The sequence below is a fragment of the Pleuronectes platessa genome, chromosome 17, assembly GCF_947347685.1.
Source record: "Pleuronectes platessa chromosome 17, fPlePla1.1, whole genome shotgun sequence".
Lineage (NCBI taxonomy): Eukaryota > Metazoa > Chordata > Actinopteri > Pleuronectiformes > Pleuronectidae > Pleuronectes > Pleuronectes platessa.
In genome coordinates, this window is record NC_070642.1 from 2,106,415 (window position 1) to 2,120,787 (window position 14,373).

The 14,373-nt window shown below is 43.7% G+C and overlaps 1 protein-coding gene across 8 annotated transcripts in view; it reads left to right on the forward strand.

Moving 5' to 3' along the window:
• Positions 1 to 2,814: 2,814 nt before the first annotated feature.
• hsf2 (heat shock transcription factor 2) overlaps positions 2,815 to 14,373 on the forward strand; it is a 38,935-nt gene continuing 27,376 nt past the window's right edge. For all 8 annotated transcript variants that reach the window (XM_053444654.1, XM_053444655.1, XM_053444658.1 and 5 more), the window contains exons 1-3: positions 2,815 to 3,001; positions 3,352 to 3,460; positions 4,097 to 4,224. In XM_053444654.1, coding sequence (XP_053300629.1) covers positions 2,909 to 3,001; positions 3,352 to 3,460; positions 4,097 to 4,224 — 330 coding nt within the window. In that variant the 5' untranslated portion in view covers positions 2,815 to 2,908. The remainder of the gene's footprint in view (positions 3,002 to 3,351; positions 3,461 to 4,096; positions 4,225 to 14,373) is intronic.

The window sequence follows — 14,373 nt, forward strand, 5'->3', positions numbered from 1 at the left end:
GATCGCGTATCGGAGATTGTGATGGTGGGTCCAGTATGGCGGATTCTGTATCGTGCTGGTTGATCGTGATAATAATGGCGGATCCTTTATCGTGTTGGCATCTGATGATGTTGGTGGACCACGATCGAGGTGGCAGCTGATGATGGACCCTAATGGCGGCAGTGGACAATGACTGTGGTCTATAGTGGCATCCGATCTTGATGGTGGATCATGATCTTGCTGGCTGCTGACCATAGACTATGATGCAGTAGGACTGCTTGAACATAGTATTTCTCCTCGGATCCCTACCCTTATCAATGCTGCTGAAACCTTTATCTTGATGATTTTCTTCTTTACATGTGACATCTATTGCACTTCTCTCTGTCCTGGGAGAGGGATCCCTCACATGTGGCTCTCTCTGAGGTTTCTACGTTCTTTTTACCCTGTTAAAAGTTTTTTTTACTAGTTTTTCCTTACTTTTGTTGAGGGTTAAGGGCAGAGGATGTCACCATGTTAAAGCCCTATGAGACAAATTGTGATTTATGAATATGGGCTATACAAATAAAATTTGATTGATTGATTGATAGCAGCCCAGCTATATTGTTTAGGTTGAAAAGAAAGCTCCTTGTATGTGTAATGTGGGTGGCTGTAATGCGCTCTGATTTCTGCTCCTCCATAATCGACCCTGTGTCTAAGTTAAAGAATGTCCCAATTACAGCCATTTTGAGTGGAGCGGGTGACGTCTTTTGATGTAATATTACCATCCGATCCAATTAGCCCAACACATGTCAACCTCACCCAGCAGTAACGGCTAATATTCTGAAAATCAGACTGATCGAACCCTCTCTGTTCAAGTTTTGTATAGACGTAAATGAGTTTTCCTGAAAAGGCTTGTGTAACTGTTTTCTTCCTAGCAATTTCTTACTGCACACAGACAAACAGTCAACAGACCTTTGCTGCGTGATTTCTTTGTCAGTGGGAAAGCAAGAGTGCTCATTACCATGAGATTACCTGAAAATACAGACTAGAGGGGGCCAGACATGTAAAGCATTTTACAGTTAGCAGACTGACTGTTTAAAATAGTAAACAGATTGAATGCATTAGTGCTGGCAGCATACAGGTTTAGTTGCCTGCAGGGAGGATTTTTTGTGAATGAAGACTACCATCTAGTGGAGAAAAGACGATATACATTTTGAGAAATGTTCTTAGATAATTAAAAACCTCGGAAAGGGACCTTCTTAAACAACATACCTTATCTGAAGGCAGAAGTAAACAAAGAGAGTGTTGTGACTGTATTTTTTGACATCGGGAAGGCAGATGACATGATGTGGAAAAAAGGCCTAATAATAAGATTACTCAGAGATCAGAGATTGATTTACATGAGAGTAGGTAAAGGTTATTAGATTATTCAGTGGAAAATGTATAATAGATCAGTTTTATTTTTCAATTATGATATATGAAATATTTAGTAAGGGACACATGAATTGGGTTTTACTATTAGTGGATGGTGGAGCTATAATAGCTAAAAGTATGCAATAAGCTGTTGATAGATGGAAATGTGGGCACAGGAATGGGGTTTTAGATTTTGAGTGAGAAAAAAAAATCAATGGTCAAATCAATCTTAAGTTGTATGGAGAAAAATTTGAAAGAGTGCAGTGTTTCAAGTATCTCTGGGTGTGGTTTGATAAGTGCTTCCATGGAACTATCATATCAGGAAAATAGAGAAATGTAAAAAGGTCCTAAGCATTATTAGGTGTCAGAGGGGCAGAGAGTTGGGAGCAAATAGGAATGCTCTGAAAATATTTATATTGCACTAGTTATATCAGCTCTTGATTATGGATTTGTCCTTTATGAATCAGCACCTAAGACCATGATAAAAAGGTTGGACACTATTCAGCACCAGCCTCTGAGGTTATGTTGTGGGGCCAAAAAGACTCCTCCAGTGTCAGCCTTACAGGTGGAAATGGGAGAAATGCCTCTTTAAATGAGAAGATCACAACTAAAATTCACTTACTGGGCAAACTTGAGGGGGCATAACAATACTCTGCCAGTTAAGATCATACTGGAACATGTCAGGAAAAGGAGAGAAGGAAGTAAAGTGCTTTGGCTGGACAATTGAGAAAAGGACGAAGGAATTAAGTCCCACTGTGCCACTTTCTGCAACCCCACTCAGACACAAGACAAGACATAATTTTAGAGATAGCTCATACTGTATTATTAATAAAGAGAATAGGGATTGAAATTAAGTTTATATGGATTCCTGCATACATCTGGGTGGATGGAAATATAAATATGCAAAAGGATCAACAACGAAAAGTGATGTAGATATGTTAGTACATTATAGCAAGGAAAAGGAAACAGAAATGGCAGGGAAAATGGGACAGAGGAAATAAGGGCAGATACTTGCATAGTTCTCAAAAGAAAGAAGGTGAACTGAGCCAAAAAGACACCAAGGAAGTTGTTATAGTATCAAGAATGAGGTTTGGTCATACAGGTCTAAACATTACCTTTAAGATAATGAACAGGCAGATGTTACAGTTTAAATCAGCTGGAAAAAGTGGAGAATATATATTTGATCTGTCTATAATACCAGAGACAGATGCTTAAAAAGTAACTCCAAAGAAAAAGTTAACAAAAAGTCTAATATTTATAGGATAAAGGATTGTATTCAGGTTTCTAAAAAACACTGGAATCTTTTATATCATTAAATACAGGCTATGACTCCAACAATGAGGTTAGGTATGGTATATATCCATTCTGGCTCACACTCCTTTCCAGACGGTGGCGGTAAATTGCAGATAAGTTGCTTGTCACACGCCATTAATCATCATCATCATCAGAAGAAGAACAACAACAACAAGAGGAAGAAGTACAGCAAGAACAACAAGAACTCTCTGCGTGGTTTCATTTCAGTTGTTTCATTTGGAAGATGAGGCACAACTCGAACGTCCCGGCATTCCTCGCCAAGCTGTGGACGCTGGTCGAGGATGCGGACACCGATGAATTAATCTGCTGGAGTCAGGTGATGCTAAAGCAGTGCCGTTATCCCATTAGGATGCTAACCCCAAGTACACAACTAGACAGCCTTGATTTGACAAACAGTTCATCGGCCCTACATCTTCGTGCCACCCAACTAGTCGTGTCAGCATACGGAACAATTAGTATACGTCAACTGTCAGCTCTGTCTGCCAGCAAGTTTCCTAAATCCTAAATCTGCTGTTTGGTTACCCACTATCTGCGTCATGCCAGCATCACTGCTTTATTGAGATTTTGATACCGAGTCACCGAAAAGCTCACTCTCCCCATGTGGAGTGTATACAACTAAAATAAATCCTTTAGCCCGTTTTGACCGACATTGCTGATTGTTTGCAGGAGGGCAACAGCTTCCGAGTGTTGGACGAGCAGCGCTTTGCTAAGGAGATTCTCCCCAAGTTCTTCAAGCACAACAACATGGCCAGTTTCATCAGGCAGCTCAACATGTGTAAGAATGCATTATTTCCCTTGTTCACGCGTTCTGACATAAGTTGGTTCTTTGCAGTAGTTGTAGAGTGACCAAGAGTGTCTGCTGGCTGGAACTGTTTGATTCAGGCTATATTTATCCCAGTTGTAACCTGTACTTTTAGAATTAGTTTCAATGCAACTGAACTGTGATGAGCAGCCAGTTAGGCCTGGTTAGGTAATTGTTCTAGTATTGATTCCCCCCCAGAAGCTGCTTAGACTATTGACAAATCTGGTGATATTTTCCCAATCAGTGTTTGTCCACAAACAGAGAAAATAAAAAAATAGATAGCTTGTTTGATTCACAAAAACAGTCCAAACCCTAAATGTGTTCAGTTCCCTATCATATAGGACTTTGGAAAGTGTCAAATCCCGACATTGTAGCAGCTGCTACTAACAAATCTTTGGCAGAACCAGGATCGATTGCAGCGTTTTCTCTACATTTACGCACTCTGTGACTTAAATAGCCGCACTCCGGAGCCCTGTGCACTCACAGACACATCTTTAAACTCAGACTGGGTAAAAATATACATATATGCATATACTGTATACATTTAGTAGGGTGTGTTATTTGATGTTTTTTTTGCTTTTTTATACCTGTGTGTTTATGTGCATGCAGATGGATTCCGTAAGGTTATACACATTGACACAGGCATTGTAAAACAGGAGAGAGACGGTCCAGTGGCATTTCAGCACCCGTACTTCAAACATGGACAGGACGACCTGCTGGAGAACATCAAGAGGAAGGTAGAGGCATCTTTTGATATTTCTCTGTTCATCAGTCAGCAGAATAATGCCAATGACATTAAGACTTAAATAGGCTCCAGTAGTGCTCGACAAGCAGATACACCACAAAATCTGTACGGTGGCAAAAAAATTTGTGAAACATTTATTTTTTATTTTACTTAATCCCTTATAACACAAATCAAAGCATTGTTCTCATTTGATTTAGGTTGGAAAAGGCATGTGATCCCTTCAGCTAATGAAAAAAATGGAGTCAGGAGATAGTAAACCTTGAATCTAGTTTATCATGCCAGACAAGAGGTGTGTTTTATAGCTACTGAATATTTTCTATTAAAAACATTCTGAACTTTCCCCCCCAACAGAGTCAGAATCCCTCTAAGTGCTTCTGGCATTGAGTAATAGCGTTGGAACACAGTGAAGTAGAGGTCTTTATTTCCGCCTGAATATTTTTGATAAACAGAGGCCTGCAGATGACTCTAGCTGGGACTCATGAGCTGGAAAACACAATGGGACCCTAGCATGAAGCCTTGAATAGCCCAAGTTCAAATTTGATAACAATACCACAGTAAATTAAAATTTTACAGATTTTTTCTAAGGGCATGTCTAGGCGTTTTCCACAAAGGCCATTTGGAGAGTCCAAAGGACCCTTTGTAACCATGGTAATGAACTAGGCTAGCCTGGATGCCAGACGAACTTAGCCCCGCCCACAACAGATTTGGTCGTGCAGTTCGGTCTGGAGTCGCTCCATTGGGAAAAAATTATGGCCCGACCGGGCCAATCAGATTGTCAGGGCGGGCTTTATACGATGATTGACAGATGATCAACGGTAAAGTAATCAGCCACGTCATCACAGTGCCCTCGGGTTGAATTCGTTTTCAACAAACATGCCTGCCGCTGGCGAGCTGAGATGTGTAGATGCTGCCATTGAGTCTGTTTTAGAAGATATCGACAGCGCATTCATTTTGAAAGAGGAACACAGAACGTGGAGGCGACGCCAAAGCGCCGCGCTAATCCCTATCGCCCCGGCGCTTGGCTGTTCACAACGGACGCTGAAGCGACGCTAAACCGCCGGGCAGCGCTAATAATATCACCCGTTGATCCAGTAGATCGCTGCACGGCTTTGTGCCAGTCACACCGGAGGCTGAAGCACCGCGCTGCGCCAAGGCTGCCTCGCGGTGCTTCAGCCTCTGGTGTGACCGGCACAAAGTTTTAACATGGGAGTGGATGGGAGCCAGCTGTTATTTAAGGCTTGGCGCTGCGCTGAAGCGTCCGGTGTGAACCCGGCGTTAGTAAATAACTCACAATGCGTTGCTTGGCATACGTCACATACTACGTTGCTCTGATTGGTTGTAGGTCTATCCAATTGAGCGAAGAGGAATTTTACTTCCTGGTCAGTTGAAACACGCCCCATAATTTTTTCCCAATGGAGCGACTCCAGACCGAACTGCCCGACCAAAAATGTTGTGGGCGGGGCTAAGTTCGTCTGGCATCCAGGCTAGAACTAGGCTAAAAAGGCTACTTTTACACTTAAAATCATACTTTTATATAAAGGAGACAAAACCGGTCATATGGTTTAAAATGTATTCAAATAAACATCTTTTAAGCAGCATGCCAGCCATTGTAGCAGTCACGACCGGGGATGAAACAAGGACGCACGATGCTCTGGGACCAGTTGGACACTGTTGCGCAGTGACTTGCTTGGTGTCTCCTTATATTTATCCTGTAAAGCAGCACATTTGCATGTGGGTATTTCATTGGCTAAACGATACGCCAGTCATCAGAACAATCGGTTGCAATGGGCTCAGTCTTTACACAACAGAAGAGGGGCTGGGTTATTGCCAATGATTTCCCAAATCAATTCAATTCCAGCTCCCAAGGTCTCGATTTGATTTTCAATTAGATTCTATATCGATTCAGTTAAGGATATTTCATGGTACAATATCAATTTTACTCGCATATGAAATCAATTCTCAGAGAATTGAAGCTGTAAACTGAACAAGTAAACCTCTAACTTGGTGCATTCTTCAAAATATTAAGGTAGGCCTGTCAAACTACCAAATTTAATTGGATGATAAATTGTCCCAAAAATCATTGCGATAAATTATATTATTGCTATCATTGTGAATCATTTTAAACCACTGAATAATGCAAGTACTGCCTGTCGAAGGGCAATGAACATCCATCTCCGTCTTGGTTTTATTGGTTATTACCACCACTGTTATTCAATTTGTCGTACACAAAGTACTGTCAAATAACTGTCTTTGGATATGTTACTACGGTGATACGATGATTGAAATGATGATTTCCATACAGCCGAAGAGGGTTAAACAGTCATTAGACCAAAGGCGAGGGGGCCCTGTCAAACCTCTGTTTTCAAATTCTCTATTCTCTTCTTCTTATCTTCTTCAGACAATGATTAAATGATTAAGCAGGTAAAATTGATTCACAATCACTTGTGCTTCGTAAATGGACAGATTCATAGTTGAAGTTTGAATTGACTTGGGCCCAATCCCTCTCCCACCTTGGCCCTACCCCTTAGTCCGTCCCTTCATTTTGCGTATCCTCATGGAGGGGTAGGCTGTTCTATATAATACCTGTTGGGACGGAGGGGTAGGTCCAAGCGGTAGGACTTTATAGCCCTGGAAACTGAGATTTTTCTGCCCATCACTTCAAACCTAGGAGTAGCCAGAATACCTTGCGAATCAACGTCAAGCTGGGAGAGAGACCCACAAATATAGTATTTTCTCCATTAATAAGGATTTAAAAATTACGATAATGATTGTAATGTCTTATGTATAGAGAAATCCAACATTTCCCAGAATGAGCAAACATTTGGTGGGAGAAAAAACTCCCACCATTAACTGGAAGAAACCTCTAGCAGAACAAGACTCAATGTGGGCGGCCATCTCGACTGGCTGGGATGAGCAGGGAGAAATGGGTGGAAAAGAGGGGAGAAAAGAGTTCAAGTTTCAAGAGTTTATTATCAAATGCACAACAATAACATTAAGCAGTCGCTGGCAATGAAATGCTTGGGTCACAGGCTCTCTTCTAGCAATCTCAGAGTATTACAAGTACAACATTTTTTTTTGAATAAAATAATATAAAATAGAATATAAAAAATTTAAAATAGAAAATAGGATATATACATCTAAATATATATGCAGCCAGTCAGGATGCTCTCTATGGTTCACCTGTAGAAATTGCAGAGAATCCTGTCATCCATGTGGAGCCTCCGCAGCCTACAGAGGAAGAAGAGCTGCTGTCTGGCCGTCTTCCTGATGGAGTCTGTTTGGTGTGTCCAGGTCAGGTCATCACTGATGTGGACCCTGAGGAACCTGAAGCTGCTGACTCGCTCCACCGCAGTCCTGTTGATGGAGAGGGGGGCGTGTTCTTCTCCTTGTCTCTTCCTGTAGTCCCCGATCAGCTCCTTTGTTTTGCTGACGTTGAGATGGAGGTTGTTGTCCTGGCACCAAGATGTCAGGGCTCTGACCTCCTCTCTGTAGGCCTTCTAATCGTCGCCATCGATCAAGCCTATGACAGTGGTGTCATCAGCAAACTTAACAATGGTGTTGGAGCTGTGAGTGGCCACGCAGTCATTCCGGAACAGGGAGTACAGGAGAGGACTGAGTATGCAGCCCTGGGGGGCACCGGTGTTGAGTCAGGGTGGAGGATGTGGTGCTGCCTATCCGCACCGCCTGTGGTCTGCCCGTCAGGAAGTTCAAAATTCACTCACAGTGGGCGATGTTGAGCCCAAGGTCTCTGAGCTTGGTGACGAGCTTCAGGGGCACAATGGTGTTGAATGCTGAACTGTAGTCAATAAACAGCATTCTCACATGTGTCCCTCTGGTCCAGGTGGGAGAGGGCAGTGTGGAGGATGAGGGAGATGGCATCTGCAGTCGACCTATTTGGCCTGTGGGCAAACTGAAGAGGGTCCAGGGGTGATGAAGGGTTTGACTAGCCGCTCAAAACATTTCATGATGGTGGAGGTGAGTGCTACTGGGTGGTAGTCGTTCAGGCAGAGGATTTAAGTTCTTTTGGGAACAGGGATCCAGGGCCGCAGCTGTGGCCACATCATCATGGATTGCGATTTGTGGATCATGAGTCGGAGGTCGCGGTGGTGGATCCAGTGTGGTGGTTTCTGTGTCGGGCCGGTTGATCATAGTGGGAATGGCGGATCCTTTGTCGCATTTCGCGTCAGATAATGATGGTGGACCCCGACCGAGGTGGCAGCTGATGATGGATCCTAACTGGCGGCAGTGGACAATGATTGTGGACTCCTTCAAAATGTTTACCCTCATCATTGCTGCCAAAACCTTTATCCTGATGATGTTTTCCTACACTTGACATCTATTGCACTTCTGTCCGTCCTGGGAGAGGGAACCCTCATGTGGCTCTCTCTGAGGTTTCTACGTATTTTTACCCTGTTAAAGGGGTTTTTAGTAGTTTTTCCTTACTCCTGTTGAGGGTTAAGGACAGAGGATGTCACACCATGTTAAAGCCCTATGAGACAAATTGTGATTTGTGAATATTGGTCATACAAATAAAATTTGATTGATTGATTGATGGTCTTCTTGAAACAAGCGGGGACTACAAACTGGAGCAGTGACATGTTGAAAAGGTCTGTGAACACATCTGCCAGCTGATATGCACACACCTTGAGAGCTCGGCCAGGGATGCCAGGTCCAGGTGCCTAGTGCCTGTTAATCCGGTTGAGACATCTCCACACGTCTGCCCTGGATAATACATGGGGGCAGCGGTCCTCCTGGGTCTCTTCGATCTCCACAGCCGGGGAGTTGTGTCGTTGCGTGGTCGTTTATCCTAAATATGAGAAGAGCCGAACTCGGTTTGGTTCAATCAAGTATTTATTAAGAAGCAATGAAAAAGTATGAAAAGTTCTCAGCAAAACAGTTGCTCTCAAAGCATGCATAAAAGGTGTTCAGATCCTCTGGGAGAGATGCAGACACTACATCAGCACTGCTGGTCTTTCCTTTATAGTCTGAGATGGTTCTGAGTCCAGCCCACATGTTCATAGTGTCGGAGCCCTTGTAGTGGGACTCCACTTTGTAAAGTCTCTTGGCAATGCTTATAGCATTTCAGAGTGCACACCAGGCCTTCCTGTACTCCTCAATGTCACCTGAGATGTAGTCATCAGTCCGTGCTTTGAGTTTGGCATGGACGTCACCATTAATCCACGGCTTCTGGTTTGGAAATGTTCGTACAGTAATCCTGGGTATGACGTCATCGATGCATTTGCTGATGTAGCAGATGACCGTGTTGATGTTGTCATCCTGGAACACGCACCACTCCGTCATGTTGAAGCAGTCCCGTAGTGCTGAATCGAATTGGTCGGTTCACCGCTGAATGATCGTATTCAGCGGTCTGTCACGTTTGAGTTTCTGCCTATAGGAAGGCATTAGCAGAACTGAGATGTGACCGATTTGCCGAATGGGGGTCGAGGTAGGGGCTTATACACATCCCGGAAGGGAGTGTAAACATGGTTGAGTGTGTTTGCGCCGCGCGTAGGACAGCTGATGTGTTGATAGTATCTCGGCAGGACTTTGCTCATCTTGGCGAGACCAGGAACACTTGTGCAGCACCAGGTATCAGCTCTGAAAAGTTATAATTAAAACAATAACAGTGTACAGTTGCTTTTGATTATTAATGATAGCAGCAACAGTTCATATAGTAATAAATAATAATAGGTAGTTTGTTATTAATAGTAATAATAATTAATAATTGTTGTTATAATGCGGCTCTGGAGTCCGAGATATCTGCAAAGAGAGAGACAGAGATAGACAATGAGACGAAGAAAACACATAAGTATTGACATTTATTTAACTAAATAAATGAATGTGGGGACAGAGAGAAGTTCCCAACAGTCTAGACCTACAGACGTGGACAACATTTTTGGTATCCTTCCGTCAAAGAAAGAAAAACCCACAATAGCCACTGAAATATATTGAAACTGACAAAAGTAATAATAAATAAAAATTTACTGAAAATTAACTAATGAAAATCAGACATTGCTTATGAATCATGTTTCAACAGAATATAAAAAAAAAAAAAATGAATGAAAATGGCCTGGACAAAAATGATGGTACCCCTAGAAAAGATGCAAATAATTTGACCATAGGGACATTTTAAACTAAGGTGTGTCCTCTAATTAGCATTGCAGGTGTCTTCGAACTTGTAATCAGTCAGTCTGCCTATTTAAAGGGTGAAAAGTTGTCACTGTGCTGTTGGTATCATGGTGTGTACCACACTGAACATGGACCACAGAAAGCTAAGGAGAGAATCAGAATCAGAATTATTTTTATTGCCACGTATATTTGCATATATTGGAAATTGCCATGGTGTAGTTTGTGCACTGTACATAAACAAAACAATATATACAGTAAGACAATATAAACATTAAGAAACAATAGGTGAGGGAGATAAATTATGTGCGGGGGGGGGGGGGGCAGCAGAGTCAGTGTGATAAAGGGAGCTTGTTTTTGAGCCCCACTGCCATTGGGAAAAAACTGTTCAGGTGGCGCAAGGTTTTAGTCCTGATGGCCCGGAACCTTTTTCCGGATGGAAGTCTCTGAAAAAGGTGGTGACCGGGATGGGTAGGATCAGCAATGATCTTGCCTGCTCTCTTACTGGTCCTGGAGTGGAACAGGTCTAGGAGAGCCGGCAGGTCACAGCCGATGACCTTCTCAGCTGACCGAATAATCCGCTGCAGTCTGCCCTTGTCCCTGGCAGTGGAGGCAGCAAACCAGACGGTAATTGATATTGAATTTTAAGATCCACGGGACTGTAGTCAACCTCCCTGGAAGTGGCCGCATGAGGAAAATTTATGATAAAATGAAGAGACGGATAATACGAATGGTAACCAAAGAGCCCAGAACAACTTCCAAAAGCTAAGAGGTGGACTCCATGGAAGACGACCGAGGAGGACACCACTGTTGAAAGCAAATAATAAAAAACGAGACGCAAAAATTAAGCATTCAAAGAAAAGAACACTGTACCTACTGTGAAACATGGAGGAGGCTGGGTTATGTTCTGGGGCTGCTTTGCTGCATCTGGCACAGGGTGTCATGAATCTGTGCAGGGTACTATGAAATCTCAAGAATATCAAGGCATTCTGGAGCTAAATGTGCTGCCCAGTGTCAGAAAGCTTGGTCTCAGTCGCAGGTCATGGGTCCTCCAACAGGATAAGGACCAAAAACACCCAAGAATTACTAAGAGCAAAACATTGGACTATTCTGAAGTGGCCTTCTATGAGTCCTGATCTAAATCTTATTGAACATCTGTGGAAGGAGCTGAAACATGCAGTCTGGAGAGGACATCCTTCAAACCTGAGACAGCTGGAGCAGTTTGCTCACGAGTTGTGGGCCAAAATACCTGTTGACAGGTGCAGAAGTCTCATTGAAAGTTAAAGAAATCACTTGATTGCAATGATTGCTTGGGAAAGTTGTGCAACAAAATATTAGGTTAAGGCAGGGGTTCTCAAACTTTTGCAAGCTGGGCCCCCCCCAAAGCTGGTTAGGGGTATCTGAATTATAGAGGAAACAAGAGCAATCGCACAAATTCTGCAGGGTGTTGTCTCAGTGAGGGTGAGTGCTGACCATGCCTGCAGTTACTTTTATACTCTGAAGCGTACGTGCAATTCACGTTCAAATGAAGTGTGTGCATTTTAAACCTCGGGGCTATCATACTCCTGGACTTCTTTGATCCAGGCAAAGTATATTTTTTGGAGGAATTAGACGCCCTCCTGTCAAACTTCCCAGAAAATTGCCCTGCACTTATCCTTCTGGGTGACTTTAACATCCAGACAGACAAATCATCTGACCTTTTACCTTGGCTGTCTTCTTTTGCTCTCTCACTCAGTCCTTCCCCTCCTACTCACAAAGCCGGTAACCACCTGGACTATATCTTCACCAGAAACTGCTCAACATCTAACCTCACTGTAACCCCACTTCATGTCTCCGACCACTTCTTTATCTCTTACTCTCTCCCACTATCTCAAACCGACAATCCTACCACATCCACAGTCTGTACCTGTCCATCGCAACATTCGTTCCCTCTCTCCTGCCTCTCTAGCCTCCTCTGTTTTATCAGCCCTCCCTTCCACTGACTCTTACTCACTCATGCACCCTAACTCTGCCACAGACATTCTCCTTTCTACTCTGTCCTCCTCTCTTGACTCTCTCTGTCCTCTTACGTCACGACAGGTCCGCAAGTCCTCCCCAGCTCCTTGGTTGTCTGACTCGGTGCGTGCCGACAGAGCCACTATGCAAGCATCAGAAAGGAAATGGCGGAAATCTAAACACCTGGACGACCTGCTCGCTTATCAGCCGTTTCTCTCCTCTTTTTTCCGCCTCTATTTCCACAGCCAAAAGCACTTTCTACCAAACTGCAATTCAATCCTCATTTTCAAACCCCAAAAAACTCGTATCCATCTTTTCCAACCTCCTCGACCCCCCCAGTCACCCTCCTCCTTCTTCCCTTCTACCAAGCCACTTTGTCAACTACTTTACAAAAAAGATAGATGACATACGCTCTTAATTTTTCGGATCCTCCTTCTATAACCACACTTCCATCAACTTCATCTTCATCACCTTCGCTTTCCTCGACCCCATCCCTTCTCACCTTCTCCAGTCTATTGCTCCTGACCTTCTTCCTGTTCTTACCCATCTTATCTACACTTCCCTGTCAACTGGCTGTTTCCCTAATTTACATTACATTACATGTCATTTAGGTGACGCTTTTGTCCAAAGTGACTTACATTTTTAGTACACTCAACATTTATGAGGGGCCATTTTAGGGGTTCAGTATCTTGCCAAGGACACTTAGGCATGCAGATGGAGGCAAGAGTAAATCCTCTCCTAAAGAAACCCAACCTCGACCCGTCTGAAGTAAATAACTACAGACCTGTCTCTCTTCTTCCCTTTGTTTCAAAAACTCTTGAGCGCGCTATCTTTAATCAACTCTCCTCCTATCTTAACCACAATAATCTTCTTGACCCTCACCAGTCTGGTTTCAAGGCAGGTCACTCAACTGAGACTGCCCTCCTTGCTGTCTCTGAGCAGCTTCACGCTGCTAGAGCAGCTTCTCTCTCCTCTGTCCTTATCCTTCTTGACCTCTCTGCTGCATTTGACACAGTGAACCACCAGATCCTTATTTCCTTCCTTCAGGACCTGGGTGTCTCAGGCTCTGCTCTTTCCCTGCTCTCTTCATACCTCAATGGCCGCACTTATAGGGTAACTTGGAGAGGATCTGTGTCTGAATCTTGTCCTCTCACTACTGGGGTCCCTCAAGTTTCTGTCCTGGGTCATCTCCTCTTCTCTTTGTACACCAACTCTCTCGGCTCTGTCATTCACTCACATGGGTTTTCCTACCATAGCTATGCCGATGACACCCAACTAATCCTGTCTTTTCCCCGATCTGAAACACAGGTAGCAGCACAAATCTCTGCCTGTCTGACCGACATCTCTCAGTGGATGTCTGCACACCACCTGAAGATTAACCTTGACAAGACTGAACTACTTTTCCTTCCAGGGAAAGACTGTCCCATCCATGACCTGACTATAACCTTGACAACTCCGTGTTAACCCCCACTCAGACTGCTAGGAACCTGGGTGTGACACTCGATAGCCAACTCTCCCTTACTGCCAACATTACTGCAACAACACGATCCTGTAGATTCATGTTGTACAACATCAGGAGAATACGCCCCCTTCTCAGTCAGACGGCGGTGCAGGTCCTTGTCCAGGCTCTGGTCATCTCACACCTAGACTACTGTAACTCCCTCCTGGCAGGTCTACCTGCTACTGCCATCCGACCTTTGCAGCTCATCCAGAAAATTCAATCACACTACTCCGCTCCTCCGCTCCCTTCACTGGTTACCAGAGGTTGCCTGCATCCGGTTCAAAACACTAGTACTTGCGTACCATTCTGTGAATGGATCAGGTCCAGTCTACATCCAGAACATGGTCAAACGTTACACCCCAGCTCGTTCACTCCGCTCTGCTTCGGCTAATCGACTCGTTGCTCCCTCACTGCAAGCTAAACACTCATCAAAATCACGACTGTTTGCTGTCCTTGCTCCTAAATGGTGGAATGAGCTCCCCATTGACATATGGACATCAGAAAGTTTACACATCTTCC